Source organism: Kwoniella dejecticola, chromosome 4, assembly GCF_000512565.2.
Source record: "Kwoniella dejecticola CBS 10117 chromosome 4, complete sequence".
In the NCBI taxonomy this organism is placed as follows: Eukaryota; Fungi; Basidiomycota; class Tremellomycetes; order Tremellales; family Cryptococcaceae; genus Kwoniella; species Kwoniella dejecticola.
The window spans coordinates 686565-701855 of record NC_089304.1 but is presented as its reverse complement, the minus strand read 5'-3'; the positions used below and the strand labels follow the sequence as shown (position 1 = coordinate 701855).

The following is a 15291-nucleotide window of genomic DNA, read 5'->3' as shown; positions in this document are numbered from 1 at the left end:
ATACTTGATATTACAAGATACGCCAATTGCCGGACAAGGTATTCTTATGCATGCATGTTCATTCATAGCATATGGTCATTGTCGTTAACATACCTCATTCGTGTATAGCCAGTATTGACATCACGACCACATCCATCGGGCCAAAAAGACGTAATCAAACCGATTTCCATCTAGCATCGCCTCGCCGTAAGGTCGGATCCAGGAGATCAGTCGTGTTGTGTACCATCTGGTGCTCGATCAGTCCCCTCAGCTTCTGCATCGTCACTCGCACCACCACCCTCACGCCCACACCCAGCAAGGTTTCCTCCTCGACCCGCAAATCCAACTCGGAAGATCGGTGCTCCGCCTCTTGGAGGGCCTTGGCCATTGTTTTGGCCTTCTGCACCGTCGAACGCAGCACCTCTTCCAGCCCCAGCCAAGTTGCCTCCGCGGCCAGCAAATCCAACTCTGAAGATACTCTGTCCACCTCTTCCACCTCTTCCAGCTCCTTGAGCCTGCTGTGATGCTTGCTCGTGTGTGTCATCTAGAGGATCTCCTCGCCCTGCACCTATATGCGCGCTTCTACCAGCGAATCCAACCCTGTAAAATGGCATCGCCCTGACCGGTCCACCACCCCTGTTTGACGGTCCCGCAGGAGGTACGGGTACAGTCGGATTATTGCCAAATGGATTCCATAAGCTCCTAGGCCAATTCGATTGCTGTTCTCCATTTCCTTCTTGAGGATTCTCGACATCGACCTCTTTGGTCTGTTTCTCCAAAGGGATCTTTCGATTTTTGGAATCACCTAAAACCAGCGCACCGGTATGCCACCCTCCAGCCGTGATACTGAACACGAAGGACTCTTCTCCCTGTCTGTTTTCATTCTGCCCCTCAGTGTGTCCAATCTCAGAATCGAGTTGATCTTGAGGGAAAGTGACTTGAAGAGGCTCGTGGCCTACTCTATCTCTTCCTTGGCCCAGTTGACCCGAATCACCTTGACCCCAAGTAAACATTTCTCCTTTATCGTTCAGAGCGGCATAATGATAATCCCCTATGGCTATTTGGATTATACCCTTGTTCTGCAGCAAGTCTAGTTGATCGGGCAGAATGTCTGGGACGTTCTCGAGCGAGTCGGGTAAACGAGTATGATAGACTGCTGAATCGGTCGAGAGAGCGGTAGGTGTAGCGTACGTCGTAAAGGATCGGAATTGAGCAGTGAGGTGAGTAATCTTTGGCGTTGAAAAGAATATCATCTATATGGAGGCTCAAAATCAGTGACCTGTGAAAATTCCAGCATTGAACAAGGCGTTTTCCGCTCACGTATTGCCATCTGGGTATTACTCCTTCCTTGATTCTGGTCAGCCACACTTCCCCATTCTTCTTCAGGGCAAGGATAAAATCCTCCCCGCTTGCCACCTTTACGACTCTCTGTTCCTCCTCGAGCAATTTCGGGGTTCGGCTAGCAGTATATTCATTCCACTCGACGTCCAATTCCTTCTTTCTTGCGAATCTGTTTCTCGATTTGGTCTCGATTTCGCTGGTTGAGGCATTGGAGGGTTCAGCGGCAGGTCGTGAAGGAAGAGGAGGTAGAGTCATCAAGATGCCTTCTCCAACCTCTCCATATTTGAGACCCCGTTGCTCCTTCTTCTCCTCAGAATCGGATAGCGGCCCACTTAATTCGCCAACGGGAGTGAGGCAACTTTCATACGCTTCAGAGAAGGGGAACCAGATGTGAATCTCTCCTTTAGCTGTTAGAGCAGCGGAGTGCTGCCATCCAGTTGATAGTTGAACGATGTGTGGAGGTGAGCGGGTGGTGCCATGTCCGACAGGTGCGGTAAGCTCGGCAGAGGTATGATGATATGCCTAAACCAAGACACAACCATCATCAGTTCCATACACCTTGACTTAGTGACTGAGGGTAGCAGGAAGGGGCCATAAGAATATTGCGAACTCACTCTGCCCCAAGCTCGCAGCTCCCATACCAAATTATCGGAATCGAGAACCAACAGATGTCGTCTTCCCGCTGAGATTGATTCGGCTTTACAAGGTAATGGTATCCTAGTAGGATAAGGACAAGGACAATGCTTATCTTCCCACGAATGAAGTCTGAATCCAGGTCGAGTCCCGTCCAGCTGGCCTAAGGAGGTGCAGGTATGAGTATCATTTGCTTGGCTCACGCGCTTAATATGGATTATTTAATCTTGAGGAAGCAGGAATGCTCTGTAGTCCAGAAGTAGCGGAGATGGTTTCACGTGCACACCAGCAAGCCAATGATATTGTAAACTTACCCCATACCCAGACTGAACCATCACTCTGTCTAGCAGTAAAACTCCATCCACCCGCTTGAAGATCAACGATCCCATTCGCACCACACACTACTTTGTCCAAACCACCATCCTGGTCCGCAGTTTTTCCAGAGATAGCAGACGTCAAGCTGTCTTGCAGCCCCTCACTCCAAGTCTTGCTTGTTCCATCTGGGGAAGGGTTCCAGCTGATCTCAGAAGGGAGATCTACGAATCGGTTGAATCGTTTCGTCGTGTGTGCTTCGGCACCTCCAAGTCGGTTATTATCGCTTGAGCCCCACACGTACGCTTTCGGTCGGAGCAGACCCAAGTATACTCGCTTCCACCAGTTTGAAGTGGATATTGCGGATGGATGTGAGGTGGAGGGAAAGGTGAAGTCTTGTAATGTCTTGGTACGCCAGAATGTGGGGTCGGACTGTAGGTATCATCGTCTCAATTAGCTGACAGTGCTTCCATTTGCATAACATCACATGATCACCCATGGAGCGGCAAGATGGAGGAGAAGAAAGAGTAACGGACTGGACTTACAGTGAGACTGTTGTACTGGCGATTCACAGATGAGAGCGTGACCAGATCTCTGAGAGGTAAAGCAGGCAGCAAGTGGTCAAGTACCACTTCGTTGGGTATATCCGTGAGTGAGGGCATGGCGAGAAGATTGTCGGATTTCGTGCGAAGGAGAGCCGCGTCGCGAGGTTAAAAGATAAACCCAGCGATATGGTATCGGATGTGATATCAGACTCTTCGCATGAAAGCGGTGTAACAGAATGAAATCACAACAAAGGAGACCAGATTCGTCTTTCATCTTGAAAGATGTTTGAGTGTTTGAGTGGCAACTTCAACACGACACGACACCTTCGTTGAGGAAATTACGTCATTCCTGGATATCTGTAGATAACGATAACCCTGATTGTCAGTCAATTAGTATCGCGAAGGTCCCCCTTGTCCCCTTCCTCGAGGCATACGGCTCAGGCAGGTCGTGGATATGGATATGGACGTAGCATATGAACATGCATGATGACATAGCATAGATGATGTATAAGTCTACTATATACTACTTACATCTTAAGCTACTTCGTACATACTGGGATGTCTATCGATCAAAGCGATAATCTACTCTAAAGAAGGGGTAGATCCTCACTGAAGGTAAACAGATCATATAAAATAGAATGAAATTAATTATGTATGTCGAGTCGAATGTCCATTTAAGAGCTGCTTCATAGTCAGAGTCACTCTCGATGCCTTGATATTCAAGGCTCATCAACCAATCGTACCAATAGTACATCCCCTAATCCCATCAGACTTCGTCTTCGTCTTCGTCTTCGTCATCCCATCCCACCAAATTTCCGATTTGAATCCGCCTCTTGCGACCGTGACATTACATTCTACTTGTTGATCCTATCTTTCAACTTTTTCACCATCGAAGTCTTCCTCCTCAACCCTCCTTCATCCGGTACGCCCAGCTCCATCGGACTGGTCTTCCTGGGTGGCGGGGGAGACATGATGTCGTTGAAATCAGGCATGACAGGTGCCACGGGTGGCGTCGGAAGGTATTTCGTTCGATTGGCAGGGACACTCGACACCGCCCCATTCTCGTCATTCGCAGAAGCATATCTCGTATGAGTATGAGAATGCGAATGAGAGTGGGTTTTATGATGTTGGTATTGTTGTTCCTTCTGAAGAGCTTTAAGAGCTCGTGCTTTCGAGCTGGGAGATTCTACCAGAACAAATTCACTCCCTGCAGTAGAAGGGACGACTCTCTCAAAATCTTCGGAATCTGGATCTGCGAAGTCATCACCACCACCAGTAGCAGTGTTACCAGCGTCCAGTAGAGCTTCATCAGCCTCGGCGAAGACGTCGTTCGGCGTAGTTGCGGTAGTAGTGTTAGTGGTAGTGGGAACACTGGAGTTGGATAAGCTTGAAAGTGGTTTCTTGTTTGGCGAGTTTCTTCCTCCGGATGAATTGCCTGACGTTCGAGCGAAGAATCCGGGTCGTTTCGATTTATCTTGATATGTCTCTGAATTAGAGTCGTTCTCGCCGGACGCATAAGCAGAAGTAGAAGAGTTCACTTCAGTCGCATTCGGATACACTTTGTTAGGTGATGAACTTCTCGGATTCTCGCGCTGTTCAAGGATCAATCCAGATTTGATACTGACGTCAGCGACGCCATTCTTCATTATACAATCATTATATGATTACAATCTATCAGTTCAGTCCCGGCCAAGCCCAGCCAGTCGTACAGTGTCATCTTAACACACACGTAATCACTACCCGATCTCCCTTCACTGTCTCGCCGCGATCTTCCCCGCCGAAGCCACCCGCCTCCTTCCATTACCAAAGACGTCCTCTCCGTCGGCATCGTCGAATTGACCGCCTCCAGGGATGATCTGATCCTGATCATCTTCCAACTCCTCCTCCTCTACTACAGCAGGTCTATCCTCCCAGCCTGGAGAAGGCAACGGCACCTTTCCCCTGTGGCCCGTCCCCGAATTCACCGACATGCTTCGTTGTCCTTCTCCATTCCCATACCCTTGTCTAAATGGGGGAACCGAATCGGATTCCATAGATTCGGATCGATGACGCACCATAGTTTTAATCTTTTGCATTAAGCTTTTTGTTCGTTTGACTCCTCCAGGTCCCGCTCCTCTAGTGATGGCAGGCGGAAATTCTCCAGTGGGCGAGGTTCCTTCGTCCTTGATTGGCGGCGAGACCGCACCCATACCGAATCTCAATCCGGGCGATCGAGCGGGTTTACCTGGGAGGGGGGCGCTGACTGACTCTGGAGAGTAATAATCGCTTCCCACTATGAGAATGACGGAGTCAGTCGAGATGCCGCACATGAGGAACAGAACACTCACACTCAGTCGTGCCATCGTTCGGAGATCCACCAAAGTCTTCGAAAGGTTCGGCTGAAATAGGCATGTCAGCTCAAGTTCTCGACCGCGAGAGGGTTGGCAGAGCACTCACGAGTGTCGATACCCCAGGCAGCCTTCAGAGCCTGTCTTTTCGCTTCTCTTTCTCGCTGTCTTTCTAGTCTAGCCAATGTAGCCTCGTCTTGAGGTGCGTCCATATTGGGGAAATAGCCTCCGCTCGATGGCATGCTCGTGGAGTACTGTCCGGTCAAACCTCCTCCGCTGACTCGTCTATTGGCTGGTGGCGCGCCATATCGGTTACCTGATTGACCTCGTCGGTGGGCTGGTCTATCGGTCACTTCGTCTTTTGCAGGCGGCACAGGAGGCGAAGATAGGGAGATGGTAGTCGGCCCTTTGGGCGGCGGAGACTGGACAGGCGGTGCTCGGAAAGCTTGCATAGGTGCTCTATTGTTCGGTAGATTGGTATTTCGAGATGGGGCAGCTGCATCGTATGGTCCGGAGCTGGCGGCAAGAGAGTCAGCTCAGCAATTGTCTGCAATCATTACATTCGGAGCTCTAGCTTACTGATGCCACACTAGACGATGAAAGAGGTTGTCAGCATGATTAAAGATATTGTTACGGACAGAGACGACAACTTACTAGCACTGCCTAGACCGGTAGGATCCCATGTATCGATGACATCCGCATGCCTACTTCCCTTTTTATCCTCCGAGGCCTTCTTTTGTCCAGATGTCAGCTCTTTGATGGCAGGCATATCGCCGTTGAAGCCATATGAGTCAGATGACATGGAACGTCTCGGTCGAGTCTTAGTCCCACTTGTAGGGGAAGTCGGCCCTAGGAGGTGAGAAGAGGAGGACGTAGGAGCGGCGGAGCTATTGTATCGAGCAAGCGGATGAGGTCGTCGAATTGCATTGGTGTTTGCATACGGATATTGTGGTTGTGGGTGTGTTTGAGATTTCCGCGGTGATTGCGGTGGATACATATTGGTGCAGGATGGGAAAGAGCAATCGAACATATGTCAGCTCTCTCATACGATTTGAGACCATGTATTGTTATCGATTGATAAGCAGGAAGACAAAGAAGAAGAAGAAAAAGAAGAAACTGGAGAATGCGGTAGATGAAAAGAACAGTATGCAATGAAGCCTGAGTGTGTGAATGTCCTTGTGGAAAAGACGCAATAAGTGAGAAAAGCGAGAATCAGATTACAAGTCGCACTTTCAAATGTGCTCTTGATTCGTTGTCCTCTGATATTCTGCCTCCTTTCACCAAGATAATCTTGCATACCCTTTGATGAGATCAAAATCTCCAATTTTCTCCCCCGTAACCATCACCTCATGGTACATCAAATTACGCTTTCCTCAGATCTAGCAGCAACAGCCATCATGCCAAGCTCGCATCAATCCAGCCGAATTAAAGAGAACGCGGATCTTTGTATCTTCTGACGCAGATCATGCACAATCATAACCAAAAGATGAAAACAGATCAACTCACCCAGTCTGTGATCTACCGAATTTAGCTCTGTGAGGTTGAACGAATCCATCACTCTCGATACTTGTCCCGCCAAACGACCTGTTCGGCGCGTGTCCACTTCCTGGAGGCTTGATCCGACCCGTTCCAGCAGGCTCGATCTCGTCGTCCTCAAACGGGTTCTGCGGTGCCATTTGCGACATCCTTGCGGAGGGTAGAGCGGGTTGTTGCCCTTGAGGGTTCGTCATGATCGACATATCAGGAGAAGAATGCGAATAATTGTGAGTGGGTTGATGTCGATCTTGCTGCTGGTGTTGATATACACTCATCCTTGTCGCTTCTTCCTGCTGTTGTGTGTTCGGTGAAGGCGTCCTGCGAGGTACGAGCGGGTTCAAATATGGTAAAGGCGGTTGTATCGATTTGTTGTGACCCGCTGATTGTCCATGAGAAGAAGTATCTAACAGTATTGAGTTTCTGGGAACACCTTGAGATTGTGGTTTTGGCGTGTTGATCTGCACGGAATCCCTAACTGCAGCTGCTAAATCCTGGTCTATAGAGGAATTCAGACTTGATCTAGAGTTAGTGGATAAGCGTGAGTTGGATGAATTAGGCGATAAGAATGATCTTGATGTTGAGGTTGAAGAATAATCCTTTGGAGGGAGTTGAGGTGGAGGACCCATCTTGTCTTCTTATGGTTGTTTTGGTTTGTTTGCCCGTGTCTGTTTCTGTAATTCAGGATAAGATCTACTCTAGGCGTAAGAAGAGAGAGAGTATCTTGGTCCGATTTGATGGTTGTTTGGTCCCAAGGGAATAAGTAGGAAAAGCCAAGCCAAAGGCACTAAGAATCCAAGATCAAACACCCTACAAGTACACGCTTGTTACTCGTTTGATGGGAAATTTGAACGTAAATGGAAAAGATATCCAATGACGAAACACCTGGAGTGAATGTCCTTTCCTTTCTCTTCTTTTGTCAGGTATGCGAGATGTCTTTCGAGCTGTTCCGAATATAGATATCAGTGAGGCGATGCGATACGATAGCGTCTTTGTCCACAAATAGGTATGGGATGGATGTATGGTATATGTGGAAGGGGGAGAAGACGGGGACGGGCGGGATCAGGTGATGAACGGTTGTTTGTGTAATGGTGTGAGTGACGCGTAGACTTTGATCTATTACTCGTTTAACGCATTAAGCTTTTGTTTTATGCCTTTATTACGCCGATTATACAAGTGGCGCATCCCTCAGATTCAGTTCTCCACTCGCTACAACTCTGCTCTTTGGAAAGTATGCGTAGACATACATCCGAAAACCAGTCGTATTGCGATCGACGGCGACGGCGACGGTGATACGATGCGATGCGGTGCATGTACAGGGAACGAGCCCAGGCCAGGCCATAGAAGATGTGGACCATGGAGCACAAGGTGAGACGCGTGCGGAGCAAGCGGGTCTGAGCGGGGCTGTGTGCTCGATTCGGAGACGGAGTGTGCACTTTAGCACAAGTGTGGGCGAGCAAATCTCGCACCTTGTGCCCACTTTGAGTCTCCATACTTCTCGTGGCCTTCTGTGGTAGCGCAAAGCACATCTCATGCATCTCTTTGAATGCAAGCGAACGGATGCATACTGAGAAAGATTCATGAGGACTTCGTTGAGGACTTCGTGGCGGAATTGACACTGCATTTCGCAACTCGTCATCCGGGGCTTCGAACTTTACTTTCTACTTTCTAATTCCTCTGGAAGGAGGCGACGTTGTACGGTGATCGATCTGCGGGCTAAAGTGTGTCGGAACAGGAATACCACCATGAAAGACCTGGCGTGGGATCATTGATGCTTGTCGAGATCAGACTGCACTATGCTCATGAAAACTGGCCGCTTCGTCACTCACTCTTATTGGGCTCACTTCATCTGCGCCCTATTGCACCTCACTGATCCTCCGCCCTGGCCTTATCTTCTGTACTCCATGCATGGCGCAAAGTCTGCGAGTCCACTTCGAAGTAGCTGAGCCCTCCCTCCCTCACTCGGACATACCAGAAGCACGGCCTATGACCCATGAGCTTGTACGGTGTAAACGGAGATATCGCCAAACTCCGCGCCCGCTTGCCGATCACTTTCAAAAGTTGAGACCGCCATTTATCTTAGCTGCATCATCAGCACCACAGAAAACGCATCACATCGACTCATATTCGACAGATCGGTCGATTTCATACTTGAACCCGAGCATCGACCCCAAACCAGCAGTATACATGATGTCAAGGCCCAAATCCAACGTCGAGCTCTTGACGGAAGGCGCCAAATACATACAGCGCGCCAAGAAAGCTAGGAGGGAACAGATTGAGGAGATCAAATTTGATGATGAAGCCAGACGGTGAGCCTGATCTGTCTGTCCTAGGATATGACCCAGTGCCTGCATTTGCACAATAGCAATGTGCGAAGCAGAACTTGTGCTGGACGTTCAATCTTGCAGACGAAGGGGTCTATGAAGTCGATTGAGATCAAGGTCAATGCTGACAAAAATCTCGTCTGGTTCATAGAGAATGGCTCACGGGATTCTCGAAAAGGAAAAAGGCTAAAGCGGAAGAAAAGAAAGTCAGAGCGAAAGAGAGGGATCATCAAGCTCATCTGAAAGAACGAAGAGAGGTATGTCTCCCTATAATCGTGGATGTGGATGTGGATAAGGATAATTAGTCATGTTCACCGTGAATCTGCGCCATACAAGGACGGAGTGCTAATTCATCCAATTGTGTCTTACTGATTATGCATGTAATAGGCCCGAGCGGAGCTGAGGAAGAAGGCAGCTGAGAATGTCAAGTCTGTCCGAAGAGCTATGGGGCTAGAAGACATCTCAGATTACGAGTCGGAGGACGATGAGAGTAAGTCTCAGTTGTATTCAACGATTCATACATATCTGCATCACCGCCTACCCAGTGTGTCGTGGAAGATTTCTGGATATCCAGATATGCGCTATGCAGCGATACCGATTCAAGTGACTAATTCTTGACTTCTCATCTTTTAGAGGATAATCAAGCTGGACCATCGCGTACAAAAGCAGTAGAAGAAGAAGAATATTCCGACGAGGAGAACTTGGCTACTGTAACGATCGAAGAAGATTTCGATCCTTCGTCCGTCTCGTTGAAGGACAGCAGGCGCTTTGCAAACTCGAATTCACAATCGCCTGGTCCTGATGCTCATGGTGAAGAGAGGCAGAGTGAAATAAAGGAAATGGAAAAGCAACGACCAAAGGTGAAAATGCTTCCCCCGTCAAGTGCGAAATTGCAGAAGATCAGAGAGAAGAAGAAAGAGGAAAAGAAGAAAAGTACAAGTATGGAGACCGCTGCTGAACGACGGAAGGGGAGGATATTCGAAGCGCAGCGAAGGACGAAGAAGGCTTCCCTGGCTAGAGATCGAGAAGGGGGGAGTAAGCGCGGCGGGAAGGGTGGGACTAGAGGGAAAGGTAGAGGCGGGAAAAGTAGGCGGTGATCACACACTCGACTATTGAGATCTTCCCAGTACAAGGCCGGCAACAACAACTTAGACAAGATCGATTGTATACGTTTTCATTCGTGCTATCGAATCGCGATGTCCGCTGTAATACCACCCTTTCATATGTATACATTCTATATATATTCATTATGCATTGATACCTAACAAGTTTCCAGGGGTTGCATTACCTCTCAGACATCTCGAGAGTCTCATTCCTGAGCATTCCTCGTCGTTCTTCCAGATTCGAAGCCCCTCCTATACTGCTCGATTGCCGTGAACCAGACCGCCATTTATCAGGTAAGAGGTTATCTATATCGTCTCTGAACTTGGCCCAGGCGTCTATACAGTAACAGTCAGCACGGTTCAAACCTTACTGGCATGCACCCCTGTCCCCTGGCCCCTGAGGTAAGTGGACTCGAGAACTTTTTACTGAATTCGGGGGACAAAGAACAAGGTATAAAGCACGGATAGACTCACCGCTTATCGTAGCTCTGATTTCACTTTGATCACTGCTATTCAAGCCTGAATATCCTTTAGAAGCGTTTGAACGTGATCTGGAGGTGAGGTAATACATCGGAATACCAGAAGCGATGAACACTATTTCGTCCCATAATCGGGATCCGATTGCTTCGTCAGCTTGCATCCCACTCCGCTGGAGTGTACTTGAAAGATGCATGGAGAACAAAAGTGATGTAACGCACAGAAAGCAGCTATCGCTTCGACGGGAGCAGCGAAGATAGGCATCAAGAGTAAGAACATCGCGACCTATTTGTGAATTTTGGTTTGCATTTGAACAGATTCGTCAGCTTCCTCGTCCGCTCGATTTCTTAAGTCTTGGATCGGAAGGGGGATATGACTGACAGCGCAGAATATGATAGGATTGATCAACCATGCCTTATACGGTCTATCTAGATGAGGCTCTTTGATCCGGAGTATCAGCAGACCTAATACAGTCAGAAGGTAGAAGAACCACCCTGCCACCGAGAAGAAGTTGAGGAGAGCTATTTCCAAATATCGCCTGTCAGACTGCAAGTCGCACTTTAATGAAGAGGGAGAGATCGTTTTGCGCACCTCTGAAACCGCCTCCGAAAATAACGAAAAACAAGGATAATCCAGCTTGAAGACCGACTGCGTAATCTGGAGTTCGCCTCTTCTGGTGCAATCTCGAAAAGATCGAAGGCAAGAAATGTTCTCTCGAAGCTGCGTATATTAGTCTAGCAGCTGGCGAAGAGTAATTCCTCGTTGCGATCAGCCTCAAGCCTGTCACGCGACAATTTGGCTGAAGTCACTTCAGAGGGAGAATAGACTTACTGGTGAAGAAACTTCCGTTGAGCGCACCGAAACAACTGATGGCTACCAAGACGCTAAATACGACCATCCCAAATTTCCCTATTGTTTCTTTACCGAAATCCAACGCTACCGTATTACTCGCTGCGACGACGCTCGGAGACAAGACGATGAAATATGATATGTTCGCCAAGACGAAGAGAACCAGGACGATGCCCATCGAGGAATGAATCGCTCGAGGGAGATTCCGAGATGGATTGATCATTTCGCCCGTTACCCACTGACACCACGATTCAGCCATTTGAACAAGGCAAGGATTTTGCGAGTCAGGATAAGAGTCAGGCTTTCATTGAATGTGGTCGTACAAGTATCAGGTTGGACTGCTCAGATGAATTTACTCACGCAGCATGAATCCCACCCATCAAAAGCCCATAGCCCCGAATAAAGCGCAATGGCATATGCGCTCAAATCCGATTTTGTACCTTCGAATAATCCGCTGGGTCTCAAGGATTCTCCAGGACCATCTTTGATGAGAGCTATAAAACCCAGGATCGATACGAATAGCAAGGCCCCAATTTTGATTATTGTCAGAAATAAAGTCGAGTCCGATCCGCTTGTTCGGGATAGTATATTCAGTAACGAGACCAAGGCTAAAGCGATCGCGGCTGTGACCTTGATCGACCATTCCGAAACCGTTATAACCTCTTCTACACCCGCAACAGCTGTGGAGGAAGAGAAAATGTGGGAGATTAGTCGGTTAATGTACTCCCTATACACCTTGTCAGCCTCGGTGTTGCATCAGCCAGTGTGTCATAAGCAGCGGAGAAGATGACGAGGGCGGCCACACGTACCCAAAGATCAGAGCTATCATAGCTGCACTGCCAGGTTTGAGCATCGTGACTGCCGTCCAAGTGAACAAGTAGGACAACAATGGTCCGAACTAGATATGCTGATCGTCATAAGCAATCTTCTGTAATGAAGGAGCGGAAATGATTACGCACAGCATAGGCAAGATACGCCTGAGTACCACCCGATAGAGGTATAGCGCACCCCAATTCGGCATACGAGCTATATACCGCATCCCGCAAGTAAGCTATATATCACGGAGACCTCATACAGGATGAGGAATACTCACCTTGCTCCCGTCCAAGCAAGTAGACCAGACATGAGCCAAACGCCTAAACTAGCCCCTACACTACCGACTTCACCAACGATCACACCAGGCGAGCTGAAGATACCTGATCCCACTTGAGCGCCTACGATAAGTGCTACACCATGCATCAGACTGACGTGCCGTTCTTCTTCTGCTCCCACTTGACCGCTCCCTCGATTGGCAGTCTCCTCCATATCACCGCTTAGCGTGAGCGGTAAGAGGTTATGCTGGAAATCGAAGCCGCCCAAGCTGCTGATTGTATTAGATCGACCATGACGACTCAACAAAGGAGGATCGTTCTGAGACCGGTCGTTGACGTCCACCTCCAATGCTCGGAGTGATTGGCTAGGGGACGGAGGGTCGGGCGAGAAATCGTTAGACCGCGAAGAATGGGATGAGGGCGGTAAGGGGTTATAAGGTGTCATTATGGGCAAGACATTTCTCTCGATGTGCGCTCGTAGCCCTGCTTGGGGTCAGGTTGGATAGCAGGACGTATATTCGTATATTAGTGAGTGTCTGACACTGAAGGATGCCTTGAATCGTCAAATGTCATAGCTGAAATATCTCGTGTCCGTCTCATTCAGGCACGGTTATAGCGATATCTCGATTTCATGGTACGCGTCAGATCCCATCATGTTCATCGTCAACCTGCTTTTCGTGTTCTCCGTCTCCAATCTCTGTCAAGCATCGATATAACTCTTGGTCGATTGGCCTTGCTCTCACCAACGACTCGACCGAGCTGCAGGAACTCGACATCGTGCCTCAAACAGTAAGACAGACGCACGATAGCAACACGAGATCCACCTAATCGTTACTCGATTGCAACCCTTCAACATGTCTCTTTGGGTAGACAAGGTGAGCTATGTTCAGAAATATCATAGCATACCTCCGATGTGCACATGCAATGCTGATTCGCGCTCAGTACCGACCGCGCTCTCTCGATGAGCTGCATTATCATCCAGAGCTGTCGTCGCGACTACGTTCCTTGGTATGTTACCTGTATTTGCTGCAGTCGTCACTTCCTCGGGATCTTCGACTGATAATGCTTTTGCAGTCCGCTTCTGGTGATTTCCCTCATATCCTATTCTATGGTCCATCAGGGGCAGGTAAAAAGGTCAGTGTGTTTCACTAATCCCCACGTACACCCAGCATGCTGACATATAACGCAGACTAGGATAATGGCTACTTTAAGGGAGTTGTACGGTCCAGGAGTCGAGAAGGTCAGCTGCAGTGGCAGTGGCAGCAATTCTTCGAAAACACACCAGCTGACAATGACATGTAGCTCCGGATTGATCAAAGAGTATTTGTGACACCATCGAATAGAAAGCTAGATGTGAATGTGGTGCAATCAAATTATCATATCGAATTGACACCTTCGTGAGTGTCAACATAAATCTCTGGCGCCGAATATAGCTGACAATCCAAGAAGAGATGTGGGAATGTATGATCGAGTGGTCATTCAAGATATCCTGAAAGAGATTGCTCAGACTCAACAAGTGGATTTGAATGCTAAACAACGATTCAAGGGTGCGTTACTCCCATCAGCTTTCTGTGAATGGTTGTTGCCCAACGCTGATTTTGTGTTTGTGGACTCAGTCGTCATCATAAACGAAGCCGACGCCTTGACACGAGATGCGCAAGCTGCGCTCAGACGAACAATGGAGAAATACATGAACAACATGAGGTTAATACTATGCGCCAACAGCACGAGCAAGATCATCGCGCCGATAAGGAGTCGATGTTTGTTGGTCAGAGTTGCCGCTCCTACAGATGACGAAGTGAGTCTTCGCGCTCTCTGCTGTTGCACATCGCACAACTGACTGGGAAACACATATTCTGGAAGGCGACTACGCTGACTGACGTGATACCCCAATAGATGACGAAAGTCCTCCAACATGTAGCCAAGAAAGAACGCTTCGCCCTCCCCACATCAGCTACGAAATCTATCCTTGCTACTTCCCAAGGAAACTTGCGAAAAGCCTTGCTGGTGTTTGAAGCTATGAAGATGCAGAAGCCAGACTTGACCGGTGATCTAGAAGTGGCAAAACCCGACTGGGAAACCTACTGTTCCAAGATTGCCGATTCCATCTTACAAGAGCAGTCTGCGCAGAAATTGCTGGATGTCAGAGGGAAGATATATGAGTTGTTGAGTCATTGTATACCGCCAACAGTCGTCCTTAAGGTGAGTACCTGCAAAATCAGCTTCGATATTGGCCTTTTGCGTTGTCAAACTGATAATGATTATTTGGGTGCGGCCAGACGATATCGGAACGAATAGTTGATAAGGTCGATGATGCTTTAAAACCTCAAATCATACACTGGGCGGCGTACTACGTAAGCATTTCCTCCTTATACAGAACGCCGAGCAAACGAATCAGGCTGATCTAGATGATCATGTTTCACAGGAACTGAGGATGAGGATGGGATCCAAGAAGATATTCCACCTTGAAGCGTTCATTGCCAAAGTCATGACGTGAGTTGGAAGTTCACCATGGTGTTGGAACATTTCGGTGCTGATCGGGTGTCTGTGTTTCGGTTTTAGTATATATAAGCAATTCAATATGTAAGAACCACTATGCCTCATCCTCCATTTAGTCTTAGGAAAGAAAACGGTTGACATTTCTCGGCTTTGCAGGATTGGCTACACCGACGATTACGAGTAAGCTCGAAGTGGAAAGCATCTTTGTATCGAGGTGAATGCGGCAGAATCTCGGTATCGGCGCGATGAGTCAGGTCATCAGAAGGACTGAAATAGAT

General features: G+C 48.4%; 6 protein-coding genes across 6 annotated transcripts; 2 read left to right on the top strand and 4 right to left on the bottom strand.

Moving 5' to 3' along the window:
• Window positions 1-206: 206 nt before the first annotated feature.
• I303_103536 (uncharacterized protein) lies at window positions 207-2927 on the bottom strand (the record flags this gene model as incomplete). Its single annotated transcript, XM_018406879.1, has 5 exons — window positions 207-1232; window positions 1300-1842; window positions 1935-2116; window positions 2268-2697; window positions 2811-2927. The coding sequence occupies 5 exons, from the start codon at window positions 2925-2927 to the stop codon at window positions 207-209; spliced, it is 2298 nt and encodes a 765-aa protein (XP_018263687.1).
• A 737-nt stretch (window positions 2928-3664) lies between these two features.
• Window positions 3665-4456, bottom strand: I303_103535 (uncharacterized protein; the record flags this gene model as incomplete). Its single annotated transcript, XM_065968778.1, has 1 exon — window positions 3665-4456. The coding sequence occupies one exon, from the start codon at window positions 4454-4456 to the stop codon at window positions 3665-3667; it is 792 nt and encodes a 263-aa protein (XP_065824850.1).
• A 105-nt stretch (window positions 4457-4561) lies between these two features.
• On the bottom strand, window positions 4562-7299 carry I303_103534 (uncharacterized protein; the record flags this gene model as incomplete). Its single annotated transcript, XM_065968777.1, has 6 exons — window positions 4562-5082; window positions 5138-5188; window positions 5247-5653; window positions 5717-5726; window positions 5792-6024; window positions 6644-7299. 6 exons carry the CDS (start codon window positions 7297-7299, stop codon window positions 4562-4564), a joined length of 1878 nt encoding a protein of 625 aa, XP_065824849.1.
• Window positions 7300-8857: 1558 nt separating this feature from the next.
• Window positions 8858-10091, top strand: I303_103533 (uncharacterized protein; the record flags this gene model as incomplete). Its single annotated transcript, XM_018406877.1, has 4 exons — window positions 8858-8979; window positions 9146-9251; window positions 9382-9484; window positions 9628-10091. The coding sequence occupies 4 exons, from the start codon at window positions 8858-8860 to the stop codon at window positions 10089-10091; spliced, it is 795 nt and encodes a 264-aa protein (XP_018263685.1).
• Window positions 10092-10278: 187 nt separating this feature from the next.
• Window positions 10279-12959, bottom strand: I303_103532 (uncharacterized protein; the record flags this gene model as incomplete). The annotated part of the gene is made up of 10 exons (XM_018406876.1): window positions 10279-10433; window positions 10572-10691; window positions 10796-10859; window positions 10956-11095; window positions 11166-11315; window positions 11406-11661; window positions 11784-12150; window positions 12233-12321; window positions 12383-12449; window positions 12517-12959. 10 exons carry the CDS (start codon window positions 12957-12959, stop codon window positions 10279-10281), a joined length of 1851 nt encoding a protein of 616 aa, XP_018263684.1.
• Window positions 12960-13368: 409 nt separating this feature from the next.
• I303_103531 (uncharacterized protein) lies at window positions 13369-15197 on the top strand (the record flags this gene model as incomplete). The annotated part of the gene is made up of 12 exons (XM_018406875.2): window positions 13369-13389; window positions 13457-13522; window positions 13589-13648; window positions 13704-13754; window positions 13817-13911; window positions 13964-14061; window positions 14131-14312; window positions 14411-14716; window positions 14794-14868; window positions 14940-15007; window positions 15077-15097; window positions 15170-15197. The coding sequence occupies 12 exons, from the start codon at window positions 13369-13371 to the stop codon at window positions 15195-15197; spliced, it is 1071 nt and encodes a 356-aa protein (XP_018263683.2).
• Between the last annotated feature and the right edge of the window lie 94 nt (window positions 15198-15291).